Source organism: Miniopterus natalensis, chromosome 2 (genome assembly GCF_054644295.1).
Source record: "Miniopterus natalensis isolate mMinNat1 chromosome 2, mMinNat1.hap1, whole genome shotgun sequence".
Classification (NCBI taxonomy): Eukaryota; Metazoa; Chordata; class Mammalia; order Chiroptera; family Miniopteridae; genus Miniopterus; species Miniopterus natalensis.
The window spans coordinates 81,053,734-81,079,717 of NC_142082.1; the positions used below are offsets into that span (position 1 = coordinate 81,053,734).

General features: G+C 35.7%; 1 protein-coding gene across 1 annotated transcript in view; it reads left to right on the forward strand.

Moving 5' to 3' along the window:
- The window catches only part of LRRC63 (leucine rich repeat containing 63), an 86,345-nt gene that overhangs the window by 7,540 nt on the left and 52,821 nt on the right, over positions 1-25,984 (forward strand). Inside the window, exons 2-4 of the mRNA XM_016219177.2 lie at positions 2,580-3,251; positions 3,732-3,800; positions 20,586-20,737. Of these exons, the coding sequence (XP_016074663.2) occupies positions 2,580-3,251; positions 3,732-3,800; positions 20,586-20,737 (893 nt within the window). The remainder of the gene's footprint in view (positions 1-2,579; positions 3,252-3,731; positions 3,801-20,585; positions 20,738-25,984) is intronic.

Below are 25,984 nucleotides of genomic sequence, written 5' to 3' on the forward strand. Positions count from 1 at the left end.
ATACCAGAGGGTTACTTTGTGTACATTGACAAAATTATTCCAAAGTTTATATGTAAAGGCAAAAGCCCTAGAATAGTCAATACAGTACTGAAGTAAGTAAAGGAAGTGGGAGGATTGTCATTACCCAATTTCAAGACTTTATAGTAATACAGCTACAGTAATCAAGACAGCGTTATATTGAAAAAAGAATAGACATATAGATCAATGGGTGAGAATACATAGCTAAGAAATAGACACACACAAAAATAGTCAACTGATCTTTGACAAAGGAGCAAAGATAATTAAGTGGATAAAGTATAGAATCTTCACAAAGGAGAAAATAAACAAATGGGACTACATCAAAATAAAAAGCTTCTGCACAGCAAAAGAAACCATCAACAAAACGAAAAGGGAGCCCACTGTATGGGAGAACATATTTGCCAATGATACATCTGATAAAGTGTTAATATCCAAAATATATAAGGAACTCATACAACTTAACAAAAGAAAGGCAAACAATCCAATTAAAAAATGGGCAAAGGACTTAAATGGACTCTTCTCCAAAGAGGACATACAGATGGACAAGACACATATGAAAAGCTGCTGAAAGTCATTAATCATCAGAAAGATGTAAATTAAAACCACAATGAGGTATCACTTTACACCTGTCGGAATGGCTACCATCAACAAATCAACAATTGACAAGTCCTGGCAAAGATGTGGAGGAAAGGGAACCCTAGTGCACTGCTGGTGGGCATGCAGACTGGTGCATCTACTATGGAAAACAGTATGGAGATTCCTCAGAAAATTAAAAATGGAACTGCCCTTTGACCCAGTGATCCCACTTCTAGGAATATATCCTAAGCAACCCAAAATATCAATTTGAAAGAATCTATGCACTATTTTCATAAAAGTGCAATTTGCAATAGCTAAGATCTGGAAACAGCCCAAGTGCCCATCAGTAGATGAGTGGATAAAAAAGCTGTGGTACATTTACATCACAAAATACTATGCAGCTGTAAAAAACAAGGATCTCTTACCCTTAGGGCCACCATGGATGAAAATGGAGAGTATCATGCTAAGTGAAATAAGCCAGTCAGAGAAAGACAAGTGTCACATAATCTCACTCATATGTGGAATCTAATGAACAAAATTAACTGATGAACAAAATAGATACAGAAACATAGAACCATGGAAGAGTCTGAGGATATTCAGAGGGAAGGCAGTGGTAGGGGAGTGGGTGGGGAGAGATTAATCAAAGAACTTATATGCAAATATGCATTGCCAATGGACACAGATAATAGTGTGAAGAAGGCCTAGGAGTGGGGTGGAGCCTGATGCTGATTGGAAGGGCTCAATGTGGGGAAAAAAGAGGACATCTGTAATACTTTCACCAATAAAGATAATTTTTTAAAAAAATTAATTAAGGAGTTTAGAGTTAAGGTGAGAATTGGGTATCAATCTCTGAACGCTCCTGAAATGCCAGGAAATACAGATCAAGTAATTTCAAGGATTCTCTTTCCTTTTTCCAGTTTGAACACAGTACTGGGTGAGCCAATATATTTTTGCTACTCTGTAGATATTGGTAGGCAAGGTGGGTAGGGGAATAGTGAGATTTTATTTTCTCCTTATGGCATATAGTCTGTTGTCTATAAATGGTTTTCTGAGAATTCCCCCTCACTTGGATTGTGGTGCTGGGGGGTGGGCGGTTATCTTTCTCAACCCATCACAGGGAGGGAAAGGGAAAGATCAGGGAAACACATAACACTAATCAGAAGAAATCCTCTCACTGAACCCAGATTGAGCTTAGCCATGTCTTATGTATAGACAATAGGGAGGTGAGAATTAGACTTTTTTGGGCCATCTCTTTGAAGTAATGCCTTAATGAATCTATTATCTCCTTATTGGAATGTAGAGGTCCTCATCATTTATTGTACTCAACTGAGAAAATAGAAAATAAATGTCATTTAACATTCTGTCACATAGGAAAAATAAAACATTTGATGTAGTGAGGTACCTAAAAATATAAGCACAGTGCATTTTCTGGATTTAAGAGAGAAAATAATACTTACTTTTGGAACCTAAATGAACTTGTGGTACCTTGTAGACAGTAACAGAATGTTATCATGTTCAAAACACACATTGGTCTGACATCTGGCATTGAAAAGAAATGTAATCTTTGCTCAAAGAGTTTCAAATAAGGAAGAGATGATGATGTATAGTAAACATTTATCAAGATTATTTTTATCCATCAGTATTGCCAGAGTTTTAGTGGCAACTGCTCAAAAATCTCTTATATACTCTACTTTTTTCTCCATCAATTCTGTGTGTTTTTTTTTCCAAGCGTAAGCTCCCTACCATTCATAAATCTAATACAATTTAGCCTCTTCACATCTCCAATTATTCATTCAAACTTTATCTCAGTTAGTTAAACAAAAGTCCTGATAGCTGAGTGAATATATACAGAAATATTTCTAGAAGGTGAGAAAGGGGTGAGTAAATAAAGAAAAGCTATGAGTGCTAAGACATTATAGTTTTGTCCCTGACACCTTGATGAATATAATCAAATTGTGCTTTTTCTTTTTCTTTTTCTGGTTTAGCCAAGACTGATAAAATTGAGCCACCACATGAGAAGTTTGCTCAAGATGAAACCACTTTAGTTGAAAGAGATAAACCAAGTTTTCCTTCTGTTGTTTCAAGACAGCAACCACAAACCTCTGTCAATATCCAAACTCTCTCTCTCAATTATAACATACAAAGCAGAGTGGCTACTATTTCAACACCTCACAAATTTAAGAATGTTTATTGGAGCATTCCAGAGACTGCTACTGGTTCCATATTTTTTCCAAGTTTTCATCCAGCTTCCAGACGAGTCTTGGGAAAAGAAACAAATCAAATGGAAAGATCAAGAAAACTGAAAGATAGGCCATCAAAAATAAGAACAACTTCTGTTGATAACATGCTGAAAGACATTCTGATTTTTTCCTCAGAGTTCTCCAAATCTTCAAGTGCCCCTTCCCCAGTTATCACTCCCAAACCCAAGGAAGTTCACTCTGAGTATTGCAGGACCTATACTTTTAAGCACTCTCTGATAGATTTAAGTGCAACAACGCCAAGACGTCTCCCAAGAACTATGCCTGTTCAAGCAAAAAAACATCAGCCTGACCATTTACAACAAAATACGATGGTGATAAATATTTCTACTTTTCCTGGCACTATTATCATACCAGCAGCAGTTTTACCAAGAAAACCTCGTAGACAGTCTGAAATAGGTATATCCATTTTGAACATGGTCTGTAATAATGTGGTTAAGTTGAGAAAAGGGAAAAGAAAGGCATGCAAGCAAATGGTACCCCCCACTTGAGTTTGCAGAGTGGAATGGTAGTATTGCTCTTTGCCTATACATTTAATGTATGGGTCAGAATGGTCAGAATGCGGTAACAGAAGTTCTGACCTTGCAGGTCTGCTAAGGCCAAACTGGGTACTCACCCAAATGGTGGTTGTGGGAAACAGATAAGGGAGTTCAAGAGATCAAAAAATATAAAGGACAGTGAGAATGAGGACTCATTCAGGAGGTAATCTAGATGAACTCTAGAAGCAGAATGTCAATGCTATGGAATGCCTTTATAGACAGATTACCATAGATAATTTTAATTCATTAAAAGATGAACAATTATAATGAAATCATAACAGCCTCAACATGAATTTTCACAAGTATCCAAAGATTGTTCCATTTTTTAAATTTTTTCTAGAAACTCATTTATCAGAAAATGAAAATCTAGAAATTGTTCCAAAGCAAAGCACACCAACTTCATTTGAAGGTAAGTGCTACGTTTATGCCATTCTTTCAAAAACTGTATGTAAGATTATTTTGCTATAAAAGTATTCATGATTTTGTGTGTTTGTGATTCACACATATATCTCACCTCATTTTCATTTCCTTAAGTCGTTTACTCAGCAACTTATTTTTAAGTATTGACTATAAATCAAACTTTGTACTGATATTGGGAACATAAAAGCTGCAATATTTTTATTTTTTTATTTTTTATTTTATTTTTTAAAAAATATATCTTTAATGATTTCAGAGAGAGGAAAGGAGAGGGAGAGAGAGAGATAGAAACATCAATGATGAGAGAGTCATTGATCGGCTCCCTCCTGCACGTCCTTGACTAGGGATTGAGCCCACAATCCTGGCATGTGCCCTAACCGGGAATTGAACTCTCATCGCCTGGATCCTAGGTTGACGCTCAACTGCTGAGCCATGCCTGGCTGGGCTGCAATATTTTTAAATGAACAGATACATATTTTAAAATAACACAATGACTTCTGGTTTTGTCCAAGACTGAGTAACTTGTATTGAAAAGCCCTTTCACCAAAATCATATACAAAACTGCCCAAAATATACAACATATCTCATGAAGGTATTGGAGATTAATGATCACAGAGAAGACTACAGTGGCTATGAGCCTTAAAATAAGGCAAACCTATGAATGAGTTCTACATTTACCTTGGCATTTTGCCAGGGGCATTTGTTGGTTGATAGGATAGAGCACAAATAGAAATTCATAGTACTACTGGATTGAGGTGATAGCAATCAGACTTTAGGACTGCTAATATAGCTGGGACTTGAGGGGGAAAATCTCAGAGAAGAGACAACTGAATCCAAATATCTGCAAATTCCTTTAAGGGTGTTGGCTGATTTCTAAGCTGTGCAAATACAGGAAAATACTCTAAGAAACATAGCTGAAAACATCAGCTGAGATGCTAAAAAATGGCACAGATTGTCACAGTTGCACAGGAGACAGTTATTGAAGTTCAAGTTCTGCCAAAGTGAAGGGGCCTTTGTAAACACCGTGGGTTTTCATTTGAAGACTGAGAGAACCCATGTCTGAGGAATAAGAATGATGTTCTACAAGAAAGGACAAAACTAAATTATATAACTCCTAATGAAGTTCAAAACCAATTATTGATAAATCAGAGTGATACCTTGTGCCTAATCAAAGAAAACCTAACACTTGGTAGAGAGAGATAGCATTGTCCAGTCCCTTTAAATTTTCATCTTCAATGTTAGCATCAAATTGAAATTTTATAAGGGATCTTAAAAACAGGATAAAATGTGTGAGAAACCAGTAGAAAAAACAAACAATAGAAACAGACCCATAGATTCAGATATTGAATTTTTCAAACAAGGATTTAAAAACAACTATGATTATTATATTCAGGAAATTTTTTTCAAAGCTGGAGAATTTTCCCAAATATTGTGATATTTTATTTTCAAAAATAATGATCAAATAAAATTCTAGAACCAAAAAAATAACAAAGTGATTCAATAGATGTCTTTAATAGGAGATTATACAAGGAACACTTCAATGATAGAACTTTCTTTTTTCCTTCAGTTTTACAGAGATATAATTGACATATAACACTGTATAAATTTAAGGTATACAACGTAGTTATTTTATATAACTGTGTGTGTACACACACAAACATACATGCATACAGCGTGGAGCAAAAGTCAGTTTACACTTTGTTCATATGAAAAATAATACAATAATTAATAAATAATAATACAAGAATAAACTCTGGGGGAGGAAAAATGGCAGCATTCTGACAAGAAGCAGAGCCCCCTTGCTCCCAACCACAGAATAGATTTACCACTAAAGTACTGCATAACAAGATTGGAAAAACAAGAGAGATATACCTGAGTGGACAAATTTGAGTAAGGAACATTAAAGAAGCATAATAGAGTCTGGTAGAAAGGGGGAGTTCTCCCTGAAGCCAGTGCTGGGCTGCAAGGCCTGAGGGTTAGAGGCTGCAAAGCTCCCTCCCCTTGGGAGTGTGAACTGGCACACAAAAGCTGATATCTCAAGCCTGGAACAGAGGAGAAGGGAAGGAGAGCCCATGCGTGGAGGGCAGAGAGAGCCAGGGGAACAGTGTGCCTATGAGGAGGGGACCACAACTGCCCAGTGAAACAAATCTTCTAATGGCGGCCATGACAAGCATCTTTCACACCAGGTGCTGACCATAGGAAAGGCTGTTGCACAGTGTGTGGCTCCCAAATATAAAGGGTCTGGAGGGCTGCACTAAGCAGCCACCTACAGAAACCCTCTGCTTTTCTGTAAGGCATTGTGTAGATCCCCAGAAAGCATTTGAACTGTGTGGTGTGGGGAAGGAGAAGAGATATCTCCTGCTCACAGGGAAAGCCTGGAGACACCAGTGGGGAGGATCAGGACTCTAGCTACCAGAGCTGCTGGTGGGGTGAATTGGAGATTTTTGACCTCCACCGAGGGAAACTGGGATAGCATACACTACACTGGGTCCCACCGGGTTACATTACAAAATCCCACCCCACAAGACTGGGAGACAGCAAATATATCTAAAATACAGATACAAACACTAAGAGTCACTAAAATGGGGAGACAAAGAAACAACCCCCAAACTAAAGAAAAGGAAAAATCACCAGAAAAAGGCCTTGATGAGATGGAGTTAAGCAAGTTATCAGAAATAGAGTTTAGAGTAATGGTTATAAAGATGCTCAAGGAAATTAATGAGAAACACAAGACAATGTGAAGGTCCAGGACCATAGTGAAAACATGAAAAAAGAACTAGGTATGATAATTAAGAGCCAGGCAGAAATGAAGAATACTATATCTGATATCAAGAATACACAGGAAGGAAATAAAAGCAGGCTCAATGAAGCAGAGGGTAGAATAAGTGACTTAAAAGATAAGGTAGAAAAAATTACTCCATCAGAGCAGCAAAAAGAAAAAACACTTTAAAAGCATGAGAAAAGTCTAAGGGAGCTTTGGGACAACATGAAGCAAAACAACATTCACATCATAGGGGTTTTGGAGGGGGAGGAATGTGAGCAAGGGATAGAGAACTTGGTGGAGGAAATAATGACAGAAAAATTCTCTACACTGGTGAAGGAGAAAGCCATACAGCTTCAGGAAGCACAGAGGGTTTCAAGCAAGACGAACCCAAAGAGACCCACTACAAGACATATCATAATTAAAATGGCAAATGTTAAAGACAAAGAGACAATATTAAGGGCTGCAAGAGAGAGACAAGCAGTGACCAATGAAGACACCCCCATAAGGCTGAGAACAGATCTCTCAACAGAAACACTTCAAGCCAGAAGGGAGTGGCATGAAGTTCTCAAAGTAATGAAAAGCAAGAACATGCAACCAAGATTTCTTTATCCAGCAAGGCTCTCATTTAAAATTGAAGGTGAAATGAAGAGCTTTCCAGATAAAAGAAGGATAAAGGAATTCAGACCACCAAACCAGCACTGCAAGAAATACTAAAAGGACACTTTAAGAAGAAATATTTAGAGAAAAGTACATCAGCATAAAGGGGAAAAAATGGCATTGAATAAGTATATATCAATAGGAACCTTAAATGTAAAAAAGAATTAATGCTCCAATCAAAAGACATAGGATAGCTGACTAGATAAAAAAACAGGATGCAAATATATGCTGTCTACAAGGGACCCATCTGAGAACAAGAGATTCATACAAGTTGAAAGTGAAGGGATGTAAAAAAATATTTCATGCAAATGGAAACCAAAAAAAAAAAAAAAGCTGGAGTAGCAATACTTATTTCTGACAAAATAGAATTAAAAAGAAAGATCATAACAAGAGACAATGAAGGTCAGGTCATAATACTAAAGCAATCAAACTAAAGGAGAAAATAACCCTTATAAATATACAAACACCCAATATGAGAGCACCTAAATATATAAAAATTCTTTTGGTGGACTTTAAGGGGGAGATTGACAGCAACATAATCATATTGGGGAAATTTAACACCCCATTGTCATCATTGGACAGATCATCACAACAAAAATATCAACAGGGAAACAGAGACCTTAAATGACACACTAGAGCAAATGGATTTAATTGATATATTCAGAAAATTTCATCTCAACGCAGCAGAAAACCCATTCCTCTCAAGAGCACATGGAACAATCTCAAAAATAGACCACATGTTAGGGCACAAGGCAAGTCTCTACAAATTCAAGAAGACTGAAATCATATCAAGCATCTCCTAGATCACAATGGCCTGAAACTAGAAATCAACCACTATAAAAAACTCAAAAACATTCAAACACATGGTAGATAAATAGTATGTTACTAAAGATTGATTGGGTTACCAATGAGAGCAACGAAGAAATCAAACACTTTCTGGAAAAAAAAAAAAATGAACAGACAACAACCCCAAATCTATCCTACACTGCAAAAACAGCCCTGAGAGCAAAGCAGTGCAGGCATACCTCAAGAAAAAGCTTTACTAAACCATTTAATACAGCAGCTAAAGTATTAGAAAGAGAACAGCAAGAAAATCCCTGAGGAAGTAGAAAGAAGGAAATAAAAAACAGAGCAGAAATTAATGATATAGGGACTTAAAAAACAATACAAAAATCAATGAAACCAAGAGCTGGTTCTTTGAAAAGATAAATAAGATTGAAGAACTTTAGCCAGACTCACAAATAAACAAAGAGAGAGGACCCAAATAAATAAAATCAGAATGAAAGAAGTGATATTAAGAACTGACTTAATAGAAATACAAAGGCTTGTAAGAAAATACAATGAGCAACTATATGCCAACAAACTGTACAACATGTATGAGATGGACAAATTCCTAGGAGCATACAATCTTCCAAAGCTGAATCAGGAAAAATTAGGAAAACTGAATAGGCCAATAACAACTAATGAAAATGAAACAGTTAAGAAAAACTCCCATAAAAAAAAAAGTCCTGGACCAGATGGATTTACAAACGAGTTTTACCAAACATTCAAAGAAAAATTAATACTTATTCTCCTCAAACTATTCCAGAACATTCAAGAGGAGGGAAAGCTCCCAAGGTCTTTTTATGAGGCAAGTATTATTCTAATCCCAAAACAAGATAAAGACACTACAAAGAAAAAAATTACAGGCCAATGTCCCTGATGAACATAGATTCTAAAATCCTGAACAAAATACTAGAAAACTGGATCTAGCAATACATTAAAAAGATCATACCCCATGACCAAGTGGGATTTATTCCGGGGATGCAAGCCTGGTGTAACATCCACAAATCAATAAATGTGATACATCACATAAACAAAATGAAGGACAAAAATCATATGATCATATCAATAGATGCAGAAAAAGCATTTGATAAAATCCAGCATCCATTTCTGATAAAAACTTTCAGCAAAGTGGGAAGCAAGGGATCATACTTCAACATAATAAAGGCCATATATGACAAACCTACAGCCAACATCATGCTCAGTGGTAAAAAATTAAAACCATTTCCCTTAAAAACAAGAAAAAGACAGGGTTGTCTGCTTTCACTACTCTTATTCAACATAGTCCTGGAAGTCCTTGCCATAGCCATCAGACAGGGAGAAAATATAAAAGGTGTCCAAATTGGAAAGGAAGAAGTAAAGCTGTCATTATTTGCAGATGACATGATATTCTACTTAGAAAACCCTAAAGGTTCCACCAAAGTACTATTAGATTTGATAAATGAATTCAGCAAGGTAGCTGGATACAAAATTAACATCTGAAAATTGATGTCATTTTTATACACCACCAATGAACTCTCAGAAATAGAAACTAAAAAACCAATACCACTTACCATTGCAAATAAAAAAATAATATACCTAGGAATACACTTAACCAATGAAGTAAAAGAGCTGTACTCAGAAAACAACAGGACACTGAAAAAAGAAAGAGAGGAATATATAAACAAGTGGAAGAATATACCATGGTCATGGACTGGAAGAGTTAATATCAATTAAAATGCCCATACTACCCAAAGCAATCTATAGATTCAATGCAATTCCTATTAAAATACCTACAACATATTTCACAGAGCTAGAACAAATATTTCAAAAATTTATGTGGAACCAAAAAAGACCCTGAATAGCACAACCATCTTGAGAACAGAGTGGGAGGAATCACATTACTGGATATCAAACTATACTACAAAGCCATTGTAATCAAAACAGTCTGGTCTTTGTACAACAGGCATATAGATCAATGGAACAGAGAAGAGACCCCAGAAACAGACCCACTCCGTTATGGTCAGTTAATATTTGACAAAGGAGGGAAAAGCATACAATGGAGTAAAGGCAGTCTCTTCAACAAATGGTGCTGGGAAAATTGAACAGGTAAATGCAAAAAAAAAATAAAACTAGATCACCAACTTACTTCATACACAAGATTAAATTCAGAGTGGATAAAACTCTTAAATGTAAGTTATGAAACCTTAACAGTCCTGGAAGAAAATATAGGCAATAAAGTCACAGATATCTCATGTAGTGGAATTTTCACTAATACATCTCCTAGGGCAAGAGAAACAAATAAAAATAAACCAATAGGACTACATCAAATGAATAAGCTTCTACATAGAAAAAGAAATCAGCCTGAAAATACAAAGGAACCCCACAGTATGGGAGAACATATTTGTCAATGATGCATCTGATAAAAGGCTAATTTCCAAAGTGTGCAAAGAACTTATATAACTCAACAAGAGAAAGACAAACAATCCAATTGAAAAATGGGCAAAAGCCCTGAATAGACAATTCTCCAAAGAGGACATGCAGATGGCCAAGAGACATATGAAAAAATGCTCAGTCACTAATTATCAGAGAGATGCAAATTAAAACCACAATGAGGCATCACTTCGCACCTGTCAGAATGGCTACCATCAACAAATCAACAAACGACATGTGCTGGCTAAGATGTGGAGAAAGGGGAATCCTTGTGCACTGCTGGTGGGAATACAGACTGGTGCAGCCACTATGGAAAACAGTATGGAGTTTCCTCAAAAAATTAAAAATGGACTTCCCTTTGATCCAGGGATCCCACTTCTAGGAATATATCCTAAGAATCCTGAAACACTAATCATAAAGAATATATGTGCCCCTATGTTCATAGCAGCACAATTTATAATATCTAAGATGTGGAAACAGCCCAAGTGCCCATCAGTAGATGAGTGGATCAAAAAGCTGTGGGACATTTACACCATGGAATACTATGCAGCTGTGAAGAATAATAATCTAGTACCCTCTGGGATAGTATGGATGGACCTGGAGGATATTATGCTAAGCAAAGTAAGCCAGGCAGAGTAAGACAAACATTGAATGATCTCACTCATATATGGAGACCAAAGAACTTAATAAACTGATGAACAAAATAGGTTCAGTGACATGGAAGCAGAGATAAGACTGATTAACCTCAGAGTGAAGGTGAGGGTGGTTTGGTGGGTGGGTTGGGAGAGATAAACTGAAGAATTTATATGCATATATACATAACCCAAGGACACAGACAATAGTATGGTGAGTGACTGTGGGTTGGGGGTTGGGTGTGGATGGAAGTGGTCAATGGTGAGAAAAGAGAACATCTGTAATATTTTGAAAAATTAAAAAAAAAGTAATTTAATTTAAAAAAGAATAAACTATTTTGAGTATTCACAACTGTAAACCTACTTATATTGCACCCTGTATGATTACCACAATTAGTTCAGTTAACATTCAGCACTTCACATAGTCATAATTTTTTTCTTGTCATGAGAACTTTTAAGATTTACTCTCTCAACAATGAATTTCTGAACTCACTACTTCTTCTGTTATCACCATCTGTGACATAAGTTATCTTCTGGATCTTTTCCATATCATAAGTCTAAATAAGTCATGCTGCCATATTTGATTTATTAAATTTTTTTCACCCTGGTGGTCCCCTCTTTGAAAAATTTTAGGTGAGTTTAGGGGCCCTTAGATTCTTCAGTGATCTGTCAGGCTATTTCTAACCACCTCCTTACCTAATCTCCCTCCTTTCCCCTCAAAACCAAGTGCTTGGGCTTAGACTGTGAGGGACCCAGTACAGATTTATGTCTGAACTCACTCTTCTCCTTGCTCCATTTCCTTTCCTAATACAAGGAATCTCTATGGCATGCCATACATCATCCTTCTTTATTCTGTGGTTAGCTTTCACACCTGTTGATCTGAAACAGGCACATATGGCCTATTTTAGAAGTTAAAAACTGAACATTGTTTTCTTTGTTCCAGGATTTGTTATGAACTCTCTCTGCAGCAATATCATAAAAATTACCTAGATTTTAAAATATGTTGCTGCAAATAATTAGCAAAAATGGCTGGGAAAGTAAAAAATATTTAATAAAATTTCAAAATATTTTCTTGCCACACTTGGGTGTATACTTGGACAAGCCATTTTTTTTTTTCTGTTTTAGATATCCTTTATTTTTTATTATTAAATTTATTGGAGTGGCATTGATTAATAAGATTATGTACGTTTCAAGTGTACAATACTATAATACGTCATGTATATATCGCATTGTATGCACTTCACCCAAAGTTTACTCTCCTCCCATCACAGTGTATTTGCCCTCCTCTACCTTCTCCAACCTCCTTCTACCCTCTTTCCCTCTAGTAACCACTATACTGCTGTGTGTTGTCAGTGTGATTTGTTTGTTTGTTTTATTTGTTCATTTGTTGCTTTATGTTTTATATCCCACATATAAGTAAAATCATATGAATCTTGTCCTTTTCTAAATCTGATTTATTTCAGATTTAGCATGATACTTCCAGTATCCATCTATGTTGTCTCATAAGGCAGTATTTTATCTTATGGCTGAGTAGTATTTCATTGTATATATGTACTACATCTTCCTTATCTAATAATCCATCTAAACACATCTAGGTTGTTCCCATGTCTTGGCTACCAGGAATAATGCTGCAATGAACATAAGGGTGCATGTATTTTCACAAAATGCTTCAAATTTGAGGGGAGATAGATATCCAGAAGGAGGGTTTGGTTACTCTTTCTTAATTTTTTTGAAGATCCTCTATACTGTTTTCCATATTGGCTGTACTAACTTACATTATCACCAGCAGTGTATGAGGGTTCTTCTCCACATTCTCTCCAACACTTGTTATTTCTATTCTTGTTGACACTAGCCATCATAACTGGTGTGAGGTAGTACCTCATTGTAGGTTTGATTTGAAATTGCCTTATAGCTAGTAAATTAAGTACCTTTTCATATATTTGTTGGCCATTTGCCTGTTCAGGTCTTCTATCCATTTTTTTTTTTTTATGAATTCTTTGCTTTTTGCTGTTGAATTGGATAAGTTCTTTATATATTTTCGGTATTAGTGCCTTATTGGAAGTATTGTTTGCAAGTATGTTCTCACATTCTGTTGGCTGCCTTTTTAAAAAAATATTATTTATCTTTATTGTTGAAAGTATTACAAATGTCCCCTTTTTTTCCCCATTCATCCCCTCCCCTCTGCCCCCCCCCCATGCCTTCACCACACTATTGTCTGTGTCAATGGGTCATGCATCTATGCATATAAGTTTTTAAGTTAATCTCTCCACATCCACCTGCTTTTGCCTTCCTCCTGAGATTTGTCAGTACGTTCCATGCTCATATGTCTCTGGAATGATTTTGTTCATCAGCTTATTTTGTTCATTAGATTCCACATATAACTAAGATCATGTGATACTTGTCTTTCTCTCACTTGCTTATTTCGCTTAGCATAATACTCTCCAGGTCCCACTATGCTGTCTCAAAGGTAAGGAATCCTTTGTTTTATAGCTGCATAGTATTTCATGGTGTAAATACCTGAGAAGATGCTTGATATGATTTCGATCTTCTTGAACTTGTAGAGACTTGTTTTGTGTCCTAACAGGTGCTCTATCTTTGAGAATGTCCCATGTGCACTTGAGGAGAACATATATTCTGCAGCTTTGGGGTGAAATGTTCTGTAAATGTCAATAAATCCATCTGATCTAGGGTGTCATTTAGAATCAGTTTCTTTAATTTTTTTGTCTGGAAGATCTATTCAGTAAAGTCAATGGTGTGTTAAAGTCCTTTACTATGACTTTATTGCTGTCAATCTCGCCTTTAAAGCCCTCCAGAAGTTCATTCTTCCTTCCTTCCTTCCTTCCTCCCTCCCTCCCTCCCTCCCTCCCTCCCTCCCTCCCTCCCTCCCTCCCTCCCTCCCTCCCTCCCTCCCTCCCTTCCTTCCTTCCTTCCTTCCTTCCTTCCTTCCTTCCTTCCTTCCTTCCTTCCTTCCTTCCTTCCTTTCTTCTTTTTTTCCAGCCTGTGTGAGTCCTTTGTTCTGAGGTGGATCTCTTATAGACAACATATATTTGGGTCTTGTTTTCTTGTCCATTCAACAATCCTATGTCATTTAATTGGAGCGTTTGATTCATTTATATTTAAGGTTATTATTGATAGTCATAAAGAAGTGAAATGGCAATGGATTAGTACCTGTGTTTCTCATTTTCTCTATTTCAACTTCTTAATACAGCAGTCCTCTTTTAAATTTCTTGCAATGCTGGTTTGGTGGTCATAAACTTCTTTAGCCTTGTTTTGTCTGGGAAGCTCTTTATTTCACAATCTATTTCGAGTGATAGCCTTGCTGGATAGAGTAGTCTTGGTTTCAGATCCTTGTTTTGCATTACCTTGAATGCTTCATGCCATTCCCTTCTGGCCTGTAAAGTGTCTGGTGAAAAATCAGCTGACAACATTATGGGAACTACTTTGCAGGCAACTTATTGCTGTCTTTAATATTCTCTCTTTGTCTTGAATTTTTGTCATTTTAATTATGATGGCTCTGGGAGTGTGCCTCTTTGGGTTCTTGCTTGGGACTCTCTGTGCCTCTGGAACTTGTGTGACTTTTTCCTGCACCAGGTTAGGGAAGTTTTTCTGTCATTATTTCTTCAAACAGGTTCTCTAAGCCTTGCTTACTTTCTACATCTTCTGGATCTCCTATGATGTGAATATTGTTATGTTTCATGGTGTCCCAAGGCTCCCTTAAACTGTCCTCCCATTTTTTTTTTTTTGTTTATTTCTCTGATTGAGTGATTTTTTTTCTACCCTGTCTTCTAATGTGTTGATCCATTCCTCAGCTTCCCTTAATCTGTTATTTACTTCTTCCAATATTTTTCTTATTTCTACTATGTCATTTTTAATTTCCTTCATAGTTTCCATTTATTTTCTTATGCTGTTGAACATCCTTATGATCAGTATTCTGAACTCTATATCTGCTAGGTTGCTTATCTCCATTTCATTTAGTTGTTCTTCTGGAGATTTCTTTTGTTCTTTCATTTGGGACTTGTTTTTTTGTCTCCCCATTTTGGCCATGTATTTGAATTTGTTTCTATATATTAGTTAGATTTGCTAGGACTCTCAGTCTTTTAGATGGTCACTGGTGCAGACCAATGTCAGATGCTTCTTGTGACTGGCCTTGAGTAACCTGCTTGACGTTTTCTGTACTTCTGTTTTCTTGTGGTTTTCTCTGCTGGGGCTGGGGGTGTTTGGACAGGACCAAGATGTGCATCAAGGTCTGCTTTGCTAAGCCCTGGATCCAGAAGCATATCAGAGAAGGATTCAAAGCACCCAGAGGTTGTTATTCAGTCTCTTAATGAGCCTCAGGCTGTAGAATCCTCACAAGGTGGGGCGAAATGTTTTCTAGAAGGATGGTGCAATTGCTTCCCTCCCAGTAAAGAGCAGTTTGGAAGGTAAATGTCTGCCTGAGAAAGATGTCCTCTGCCTTATGGGGGAATGATGCTGCACAGGAATCCAGGTGCCTGCCCTCTGAGCTCTACTCCCCAAAGCCAGCAATCCTGAACTCTCCTCACACAGCTCTAGTTCACACTGCCTTCTCTCTGCTTGAGCCCAAGGTGAGTGGCTGCACATAAAACTTTGTACATTTGCCCTTTAAGAGGTTGCCTGCACTTCCAGCTGTCTCTCCCTGGCAGACGTAAACTCTGCTGCTTTTCACAGCCAGATGTTATGTGGGCATGTTTCTCAGTTCTAGTGTTCTTGAATGGGAAGCCCAGCTTGGGGGTTATACCCCAGAGTTGTCAGTGGGAACTCCCAACAGTTGAGATATCCTTTCAGGCCTTCAGCTGCTTCCTGTGGGAGCCCAACCAGTGCTCTAGGGCCTTTGCAATTCCTACCAGTCTCTATGTGGTCTCCACTTTTCCTCTTTGGTTATGAGAGTGCTCTCCAGCTAGTTTTCAGTTGCTCTTGACTAATCAGGATGTTTTTCTATGTTTCAGTTGTAATTCCAGTTTTGTCCTGGGAGAGTGTCAGTGTAGCTTCCACTCAATTCACCACCATCTTAGAATCTCCGTTGGTTGCCTTTTATTTTGTTGATTATTTTTTCTTGTTGTTTATGGGTTGCTTTTTTTTTTCCTATGCAGAAGCTTTTTAATTTGATATAGTCCCATTCATTTATTTTTACTTCCCTTGCTTTGGGGGCCATACTTATAAAATCCTCTTTGAGACCAAGTTTCATAAGTTGAGCACCTATGTTTTCTATGTATATAATTGTTTCAGGCCTTATATTTAGGTCTTTGCTCCATTTTGAATTATTTTTTGTGTATGGGGTCAAATAGCAGTCTAGTTTTATGCTTTTGCATGCGACTTTCCAATTTTCTCAGCACCATTTATTGAATAACTTTTGTTTTTCCATTGTATGTTTTGGCTTTTTTCTTTTGTCAATAATTAATAGTCCATATACATGTGGGTTTATTTCTGGGTTCTCAGTTCTTTTCAGTTGGTCCGTGTGTCTGTGTTTCTGTCAATACCATAATGTTTTGATTATTGTAAATTTGTTGTATAATTTGAAGTTAGGGAGTGTGATAATTCCATCTTTTGTCTTTTTTCTCATGATCGCTTTGGCTATGCAAGGTCTTTTGTGGTTCCATTGAAATTTGGTGATTTTTTATTCTATTTCTTTGAGAAATGCCAATGTGATTTTCATGGGGGTTGCATTAAATCTCTCTATTGCTTTAGGTAATATGGCCATTATTACTATGTTGATTCTTCCAATCCATGCACTCAAATATCTTTCTATTTCTTTGTATCTTCTTCACTTCCTTTCAACAGTGGCTTGGAGTTTTCAGTGTATAGGTCTTTCACATCCTTTGGTAAATTTGTTGGTAGGTTGTTTGTTTTTTAAAAATATATCTTCATTGATTTCAGAGAGAGGAAGAGAGAGAGAGTTGAAAAATCAGTGATAAGAAAGTCATTGATCAGCTCCCTCCTGCACTCCCCCAACTGGGGATTCAGCCCACAACTTGGACATGTGCCCTGACTGAAAATAAAACTGAGATCTCCTGGGTCCTAGGTGATGCACAACTGCTGAGCCATGCCTGGCCATGTTATTGCTTGGTGTTTTAACCTTTTTGTTGCAATTGCAAAGGGATTTTTTTTTTTTCCTTTTTGGAAATTTCATTGTTACTATATAGGAACACAATGGCTTTTTGTACATTGATTTTGTATCCTGTAACTTTACTATATTTGTTTATTGTTTCTAATAGCTTTTGGTGGAGTCATAAGGGGTTTCTATATAAAGAATCATGTCATCTACAAAAAGTGGCACTTTTACTTCTTCCTCCCAATTTGTATATCTTTTATTTCTTTCTCTTGTTTGATTGCTGGCTAGGACTTCCAGCACTATGTTGAAAAACAGTAGTAAGAGTGGATGGGCATCCTTGTCTTGTTCCTTATCTTAGAGAAAAGCTTTCAGTTTTCCACTATTGAATGTGATATTTGTTGAGGGTTTGTCAAATATGGCCTATATTATGTTGAGGTACATTCCTTCTATTCCCACTCTATTGAGCATTTTAATCATAAATGGAAGTTGTATTCTGTCAAGTGTTGGTTTGGGGTTTTTTTTTTTTTTTGCATGTATTGGGATGCTCATATGATTTTTATCCTTTATTTTGTTAATGTGGTGTATCACATTGATTGATTTGCATATGTTTAACCATCCTTGTTTCCCTGGAAATAACACCATTTCACCATGATATACTATCTTTTTAGTGTATTGTATTTGATTTTCTATATCTTGTTTAGGATTATTATATCTATATTTATCAGAGATATTGGTCTGTAATTTTCCTTTTTGTGTGTTGTCCTTGTCAGGTTTTGGTATCAAGATAATGTTGGCCTCATAAAATAAGTTGGAAAGTATTGCTTCATTTTGATTTTTTGGAAGAGTTTGAGAAGAATAGGAATCAAATCTTTGAATGTTTGGGAGAATTTACTGGTGAAGTCATCTGGTCCTGGACTTTTACTTGTTTGGAGATTTGTTTTTTGTTTTTTAAAAATATATGTAACTTTATTGATTTCAGAGAGAGGAAGGGAGAAAGAGAGATAGAAACATCAATTATAAGAGAGCTGTCATTGATCAGCTGCTTTCTGACCTCCCTCCACCCTGCCTGGGGATAGAGCCCACAACCCTGCAATGTGCCCTGACCAGGAATTGAACTGCAATCTCCTGGATCCTAGATCAACACTCAACTGCTGAGCTGGGCTGTTTGGAGGTTTTTTGAATTACTGTTTCAATTTTCTTAGTGTCAATTGGTCTATTTAGTTTTACCAGTTCTTCATGATTCAGTCTAGGAAGGTTATATATTTCTAAGAACTTGTCCATCTCTTTAAGGTATTAAATTTGGTGGCATATAGACTTTCATAGTATTCTTGTATAGTTCTTTGTATTTCTGTGGGGTCCATTGTAACTTCTCTTTCATTTATGATTTTGTTTGAGTCTTCTCTTTTGTCTTTAGTGAGTGTTGCCATAGGTTTGTCATTTAATTAATCTGTACAAAGAACTATTTGTTCCATTAATTTTTCTATTGTCTTTTTGTTTGCTATGTCATTTAATTATGCTCTAATTTTTATTATTTCCTTCCTTCTACTGACTTTGGACTTTGTGTGATCTTTTTCTAGTTCTTTAAGGTAAAATTTTAGGTTATTTATTTAAAATTTTTCTACTTGTTTACTTTATTTTATTTCATTTTTCCATCACCATTTATCCTCCCATACCCTCTTCCACCTCTACCTCCCACAGTCACAACACTGTTGTTCATGTCCATGAACTCTTTCTCTTTTTCTTCTATTTTGCTCAATTCCTCCATCTCCCCCACTGCCCTGCCTCCCTTAAGACCAGAGTTCTTTATATATATGAGTTTGTCTCTATTTCACTTGTTAGTCCAGTTTGTTCATTAAATTCTACATATGAGTGAAATCATATGGTGCTTGTCTTTTTCTGACTGGCTTATTTCACTTAGCATAATGTCCTCCAGGTCTCTCCATGCTGTCTCAAATGGTAAAACTTATTTCTTTTTATAACTGAGTAGTATTCCATTGTGTGATCTACTCACTTACTGATGGACACTTGAGCTACTTCCAAATAATGTTGCAATGAACCTCAGGATGCATATATTCATCTGAATTAGTGTTTCAGGTTTCTTTGGATAAATTCCCAGAAGTGGAATAGCTGGATCATAAGGCAGTTCCATTTTTTATTTTTTGAAGTGATTCCATACTGCTTTCCACAGATTATTTATTTAATATTTTTCTTGTTTTTTGAGATAAGCTATAATGATATAAACATCCCTTTTATTATTGCTTTTGCTCTATCCCCAAAATTTTGATATGTCATATTATCATTCTTATTTGTCTTTATGAATCTTTTAAATCTCTTCTTTTATTTCTTCTTTGACCCAGTCATTATTTGGCAGCATGTTGTTTGATCTCCACATATTTATGTTTTTTCCACTTTCCTTTTGCAGTTGATTTCCAATTTCAAAGCATTGTGGTCAGAATATATGCTTGGTATGATTTCAATCTTCTTAAATTTGTTGAGGCTGGCTTTGTGTCCCAACATATCGTCTATCCTTGAGAATGTCCCATGTGCACTAGAAAAAAATGTATTTTCTGGTGTTCTGGGAGGAAGATCTCTGTAATATCAATTATGTCCATTAGGTCTAATGTGTTATTTAAGACCAATATTTTCTTATTGATTTTCTGTTTGGATAGTCTATGGATAGCTGTAAATGGGGTATTTAGGTCCCCTGGAATAATTGTATTTTTGTTAGTTTCTTCTTTTATTTCTGTTAGTGGTTGCTTTTTATATTTTAGTGCTCCCAAGTTGGTTGCATATATATTGAGAAGTGTTATTTCTTCTTGACCTATTGTCCCCTTTATCATTACAAAATGTCCATCATTGTCTCTTATTACATTTTTATCTGGAAATAAATTTTGTCAGATATAAGTATGGCTATACCTGCTTTTCCCTGGATGCCATTTTATTGGAGTAACATTTTCCATCCTTTCACTTTGTTCTATGTTTGTCTTTGTAGCTGAGATGTGTTTCATGAAGTCAGCATTTTAGCTTGGTTTTGTTTTCTATTCAGTTCACTACTCTGTGCCTTTTAATTGGTGAATTCAGTCCACTGAGGGTGATTACTGATATATGAGGACTTCATTTTATCTTTATTTTCTGGTATTGCTGTGTCTCCATTATTTCTTTTCCATTGGGTTTATTTCTGTTTTAGTTTGGTGGTCTTCTATGATGTTTTCCTCCATTTTCTTTTTTGTTATGTTTGGTGTTTCAGCTCTAAATTTTTTTTGTGTGTGTGGTTAACATTAAGTTTATGCAAAAGAAATATTCATATATATAATAGTCTTACTTCTTTTGATTTCATCTTCTCTCCATTCACCAATGTAAGTTCTTTCAAATTTCACTCTAAGTGATGACACATTTGTTTCATGTATTCTTTTGTTTATTTAGGTATTAAATCTAGAAAAGATGATTCAGAGGCAAAAGTTATGCATGGTGAAGGTTTTAAGACTGTTGCAACAAAATATGAAACAATAGCAGCCATGACCAACCTGGCTGTAGTAAACTGTCAAATATATGGAAGAAATGCACTTAATCTTAAGGTATGTTAGATCTTTTTAATGGCATGTTTTTGTTGTATTATCAATTATTTTTGCTTTAAGTTTCTTAACTTAAGCTAGTGTGCATAGTATTAAAGAGATCTTTCTTGTTACAGTAGAAATTTACCAGGAATATGTTAAAATTGCATCTCTAAAACTATCTGCCTAGTTTGCCTTCATTCCAGCTCTTAAAAATGCTCATATCCAAAGCAATTATAGTGCTTTTTTTATTACCTGGCATGATTTAAAAAGTGGTATTCAGAATTATTATATTTTTAAGTTATCAACAATTTTGCCATTTGTGCAACTCTAGCACCAGGCTAGCTTTTCACTGAACATAATCACAGTATAATTAATGACAGTAATAACAGTTACCATTTATTAAACACCAACTATGTGCAAAGCAAATGTTACTCTTAAAATTCATAATTCAAGACAGAAACAATAACCTTATAATTTAGCAAAGTAGGTATTATAATCTTCATTTTACAGATGAGAACACTGAAACTCAATGAAAATAACTTGCACAAGATCACACAGCAAGCGACAGAGCTTGGGTTTGAACCTAGAACTCTTTGACCTCAAATCTATAATATTTTATATTAAATTTTGTTTTGAAATAAGTTCAAATTCATTAAAAAAGTGCAAAAATTGGAAAAGTTACAGGAACAATTTTTTTTTGGGAAATTAAGACATTCAAAAATGCCTATGTATACTGATACATTTTGAAAACTATGTGCATGCTCAGGGCAGGATGCATTCTCAAAAAAGACCTGAGAATACCCTAAGCTTCTAGCTCTGTTAATCTCTAGGTGCAGCACAAATGGGAAGTAAAAACTAAAGCTGAGTTTTAAGTGGCTTGGGTAAGCACTGAAGGGATGTCCTTTCATAGAGCCAATCTGAAATAATCTGACAGAAGTATTGTTCTTTCTCTCTCTCTTTCTGTGTGTGTGTGTTCAAAGAAATCTCTGTCAAAACAGTAACTTAACACAAGCTAAAGGAAAAGACATTTCAAAGAAAACACATAAAAAATAGAGACAACAGAAATAGTTTAGAAAAATCACTAAACAACAACTACAGCCCACAGCAAGCAACAAAAACAAACTTTAAAGAGGAAGGAATCTGATTTTTATAATTACTACATTATAATATTCAAAGTGTCCAGTTTTCAACAAAAAATTTTAGAGCATGCAAAGAAAAATAAATATGGCTCTGAACAAGTTAAAAACGGTCTCTGAGGAAGCATTGAACTTACTAGAAAAACACTTTAAACCACCGTCTTAAATATGCTCAAATAGAGCCCTGGCCTGTGTGGCTCAGTTGGTTGGGCATCATCCCGTGCACTGAAAAGGTTGTCAGTTCAGGTTGTAGGTTCAATCCAGGTAGGGGTGGTGCAGGAGGTGGCTGATCAATGTATTGTTCTTACATAAATGTTTCTCTCTCTCCCTTTACCTTCCTCTCTCTAAAAGTCATTTTAAAGAAATGTTTAAATAGTTAAATAAAATCATGATCAGGAAGTTAAAGAAAACCAAGAGACTGGTGTGTGATCAGAGATTATCAATAAAGATATAGATATTACAAAAAGGAACCAAAAATAAATTCTGTATCTGAAAAATACAATTACTGAAGTGAAAAACTCACTGGAAAGTTTAAATTGTAGATTTGAACAACTAAAAGAAAGTATTAAAGAACTGGAAGATAAGTCAATTGGAATCATCAAGTATGATGAAGTGAAAGAAAAAAGAATAGAGAAAAACAAATAGAGTCTAAGGGAACTGTGAAACACCATCAAGTGTTTGATTATAATTAAATTTGATTAAAGAAATAAATCTATACATCTAAGAAGCTCAACAAACTCCAAAAAGAATAAATTCAGATGTTCAACCAAGACACATTGTAATCAAAATATCAAAAGCCTTAGAGAATCTTAAAAGCAGCAAGAGAGGAGTGATTGTCATGTATAAAGGAATCCTCAAAATTAAGGACCAATTTGTCATCAGAAACCATGAAAACCAGAAAGGAATGGGATGGCATTTTTAAAGCAATGAAAGAAAAGCAATCTCTCAACCAAGAATTCTATGTCCCACAAAACTATCCTTCAAAAACAAATGAGAAATCACGATGTTCCCAAATAAACAAAAGTTTAGTGAGTTTGTTACTTGTGTATACTTGTTTCATATGAAATGCTAAAAAGAGTACTTCAGACATTAGACAGCAATTCAAAGCCTCAAGAAGAAATAAAAGACTCTGGTAAAGGTAAAAACATAGACAAATATAAAAGTCAATATTATTCTATTTTTAGTTTGTAAAGCTTTTAATTTCCTGTATTATTTAAAATACAAATGTATAAAACAATAATTATAAATTGATGTTAATGTATAGGTGTTTGTGACAAAACAACATAAACTCTGTATGAGAGAAGAAGATGGAATCATACTAAAACAAGTTTTGTGTGCTATTGATGTTAACTTGACATCAATCCAAACTAGATTGTTATAAATTTAGAATGTCAGTTGTAATCACAATTGCAACCACTACTAAGAAATTACCTTAAAAATATACATGTAAGGAAATGAGAAGGAAATCAATATAGCATATTATAAAAAAATTAAATAAAAACCAAAAAAGCAGTAATAAAGTAAACAAGAAACAACAACAAAAACTTTTTGGAAAAGAAAAAACTATGGAGACAGTAAAAATATTAGTGGTTGCCAGGGATGTGGGAGAGCAAGAGTGAAAAATGAATTAGAAGAACACTGGGGATTTTTAGGGCAGTAAATTTACTCTGTATGATACTGTGATAATGGATACATCTTATTTTACGTTTGTCAAAACCCATAGACTATACAACAGAAAGTCTTAACTCTAACATAAATGATGGGCTTAGGTTAATAATAATGTACTAATGTTGGTTCATTGACCATACCAAACATATTGATGTGTGAGATGTTGATGTTGGAGGAGGCTATGGAGAAGAGGTATGTGGAGGAAATAATAAAAATTAAAACATATAAATAGAGAGTAAAAAAGCAGTAAAGAGAATCAACAAAACCAAAAGTTAGATCTTTGAAAAAATCAACAAGTTTGACAAGTGTTTAGCTAGATTAAGAAAATAAAAAGAAAGGAGATACAAAAACTGAAATAAAAAATTAAAATGAAGATATTAATGTTATCAGTGGAAGTGGGGCTCTTGAGGTACCACTGGAATAAGAATTTCCAGAGGCCCCATGAGAGGATGAGATATTATAGAAAGATTTATTTCTATGGAATCAAACCCCAGAGTTTCCAGGGTCTGCTTCCTTTAGTTCCTCTACAGAAGTCCCATTTTGCTTTTAGCAGAGCTAAAATCAAAACCAGTATCCAGAGTTTTTGCTCTATATTAGGGCCTAGTCCAATCCAGCATCAGGCTAGCTTAGTTTGTGTTTCCTGCTACAATCCATCAGTCCATTGCATGTGGGATCTGCATGGAAGGAACACAAGCAGGAGCAAAGCCAAAGGAACCAGAGAGCCAAGAGAGCCACAAGCTGAGAGAGAATTCCTTTGTTTGGGAGATTATGCATCCCCCAATTTTTGCAGGATTGCAATGGCCTTGATTCTCTAGACAATGACCTCTGTTTCCAGTTATGACTGACAAGCAAGTACTTTCCCTATGTCACCCTGGCTCACTGTGAATGTGCCCATCTTTCCCTTTGTCCAGTCCCTTCCCTTAGTAATCTGCAGGGAATGGGCCAATGATTCCCTGAGGAGTGTGAAATTGCAGCTTCCTGGTGAAGCTGCCCAAATGACATACCTATAATTTCTGGCTTTCACATTTCCCTTTCTATTATTAATAACTAGCTAATTACAATGGCATCATTACTAATGGCCTTACAGAAAAAAAAGTGATTATAAGAGAATATTATAAACAATTGTATACCAACAAATTAAGTATCCTAGACAAAATGAAAAATTTTCTAAAAAAACACAAATTACCTAACATGACTCAACAACAAATAGAAATCTGAGCAGACCTATAATAAATAGAGTGAATAAATAATCAAAAACTCCCCATTCTTAGGTGCTTTCCAAAAGTGACCTGATTAACATAAATCCAACTGTGGAAGAAAGGGGCTTTGTTATGAATAACAAGGCATTTATTTAACATTTATGGCTCTGAAGCAATTTCAGGAACTGAAGACAAGAGACTAATTATTATGATAAAAGATATATCCATTGCTCTTATTGCTCAGGAAATTCCAAGGGTTTGGGGAGCTGTGAGTCAAGTACCATAGGTGAAGACCAAATATATGTAAGAATGACCAAATATACATTTCTTGTAAACCAAACTATCACAATCTCTAACACATTTTATGCTGTCAATGTAATCCAGATACCAAAGAAAAAGACACCACAACAAAACCATAGACCAATATCCTTTATGAATATAGATGAAAAATATCAGCAAAATATTAGCAAACTAAATTTGAAAAAATATTAAAAGGATCATACTTGATGACCAAGTGACATTTATTATTGAAATGAAAAGATGGTTGAACATAATAAAATCAATCTATGTATTAAAGCACATTAATAAATGAAGGGAAAACACATGATTCTCTTAATTAAAACACAAAATGTATTTGCCAAATTCCAACTAAAAAAAGACACAGAAAAGAGAGCATCCAAGAAGAGTAGAATACTAGCAAATCTATATGATTGTGATGACATGAATATAATTACATACCATACTTATAAGTGGAATCATACAAGGAGAAGTAAAAGATTGTGGTAGAACAAACATTTCAAGAAATAATTGCCGGAGCCTGCCGGCAAAGTCAAATGGTCCCGAGGAAGGGGTGAGGATGGAGAAAAGACAGACACAAAAAAGATGGGATCGGGAGGACTGCAGCTCGTGACTGCTGCAGCCCCAAGTTTATTTTCCAAGCTCAATTTGTACCGGCGCTGTTGTTTTTGCTGAATAGCACCCTGCCCCGCATTCCTTCCCCTTGCCCGATACAAAGTAGTTCTCTCCACGCTGCACAAATACACTTTCAGCATAAACATCCTGTGCCTCCTGCAGGAGCTCAGACCTTGGTAACTATCTTTGTCTCGGCTTCTAATGGGAACTTTTTGGGAAGGATTGAGTCCTTGGCTTGGTATGTGGCTTAACTGTCCCTTAACCCTTCAGGCCAGGGCCAGCTTCCTAATAAGCCTTTCTAGAATTTAAGGCAGCAAACTAAATTAGAATCGCCTTGGTGCCTCAAGGCCTGG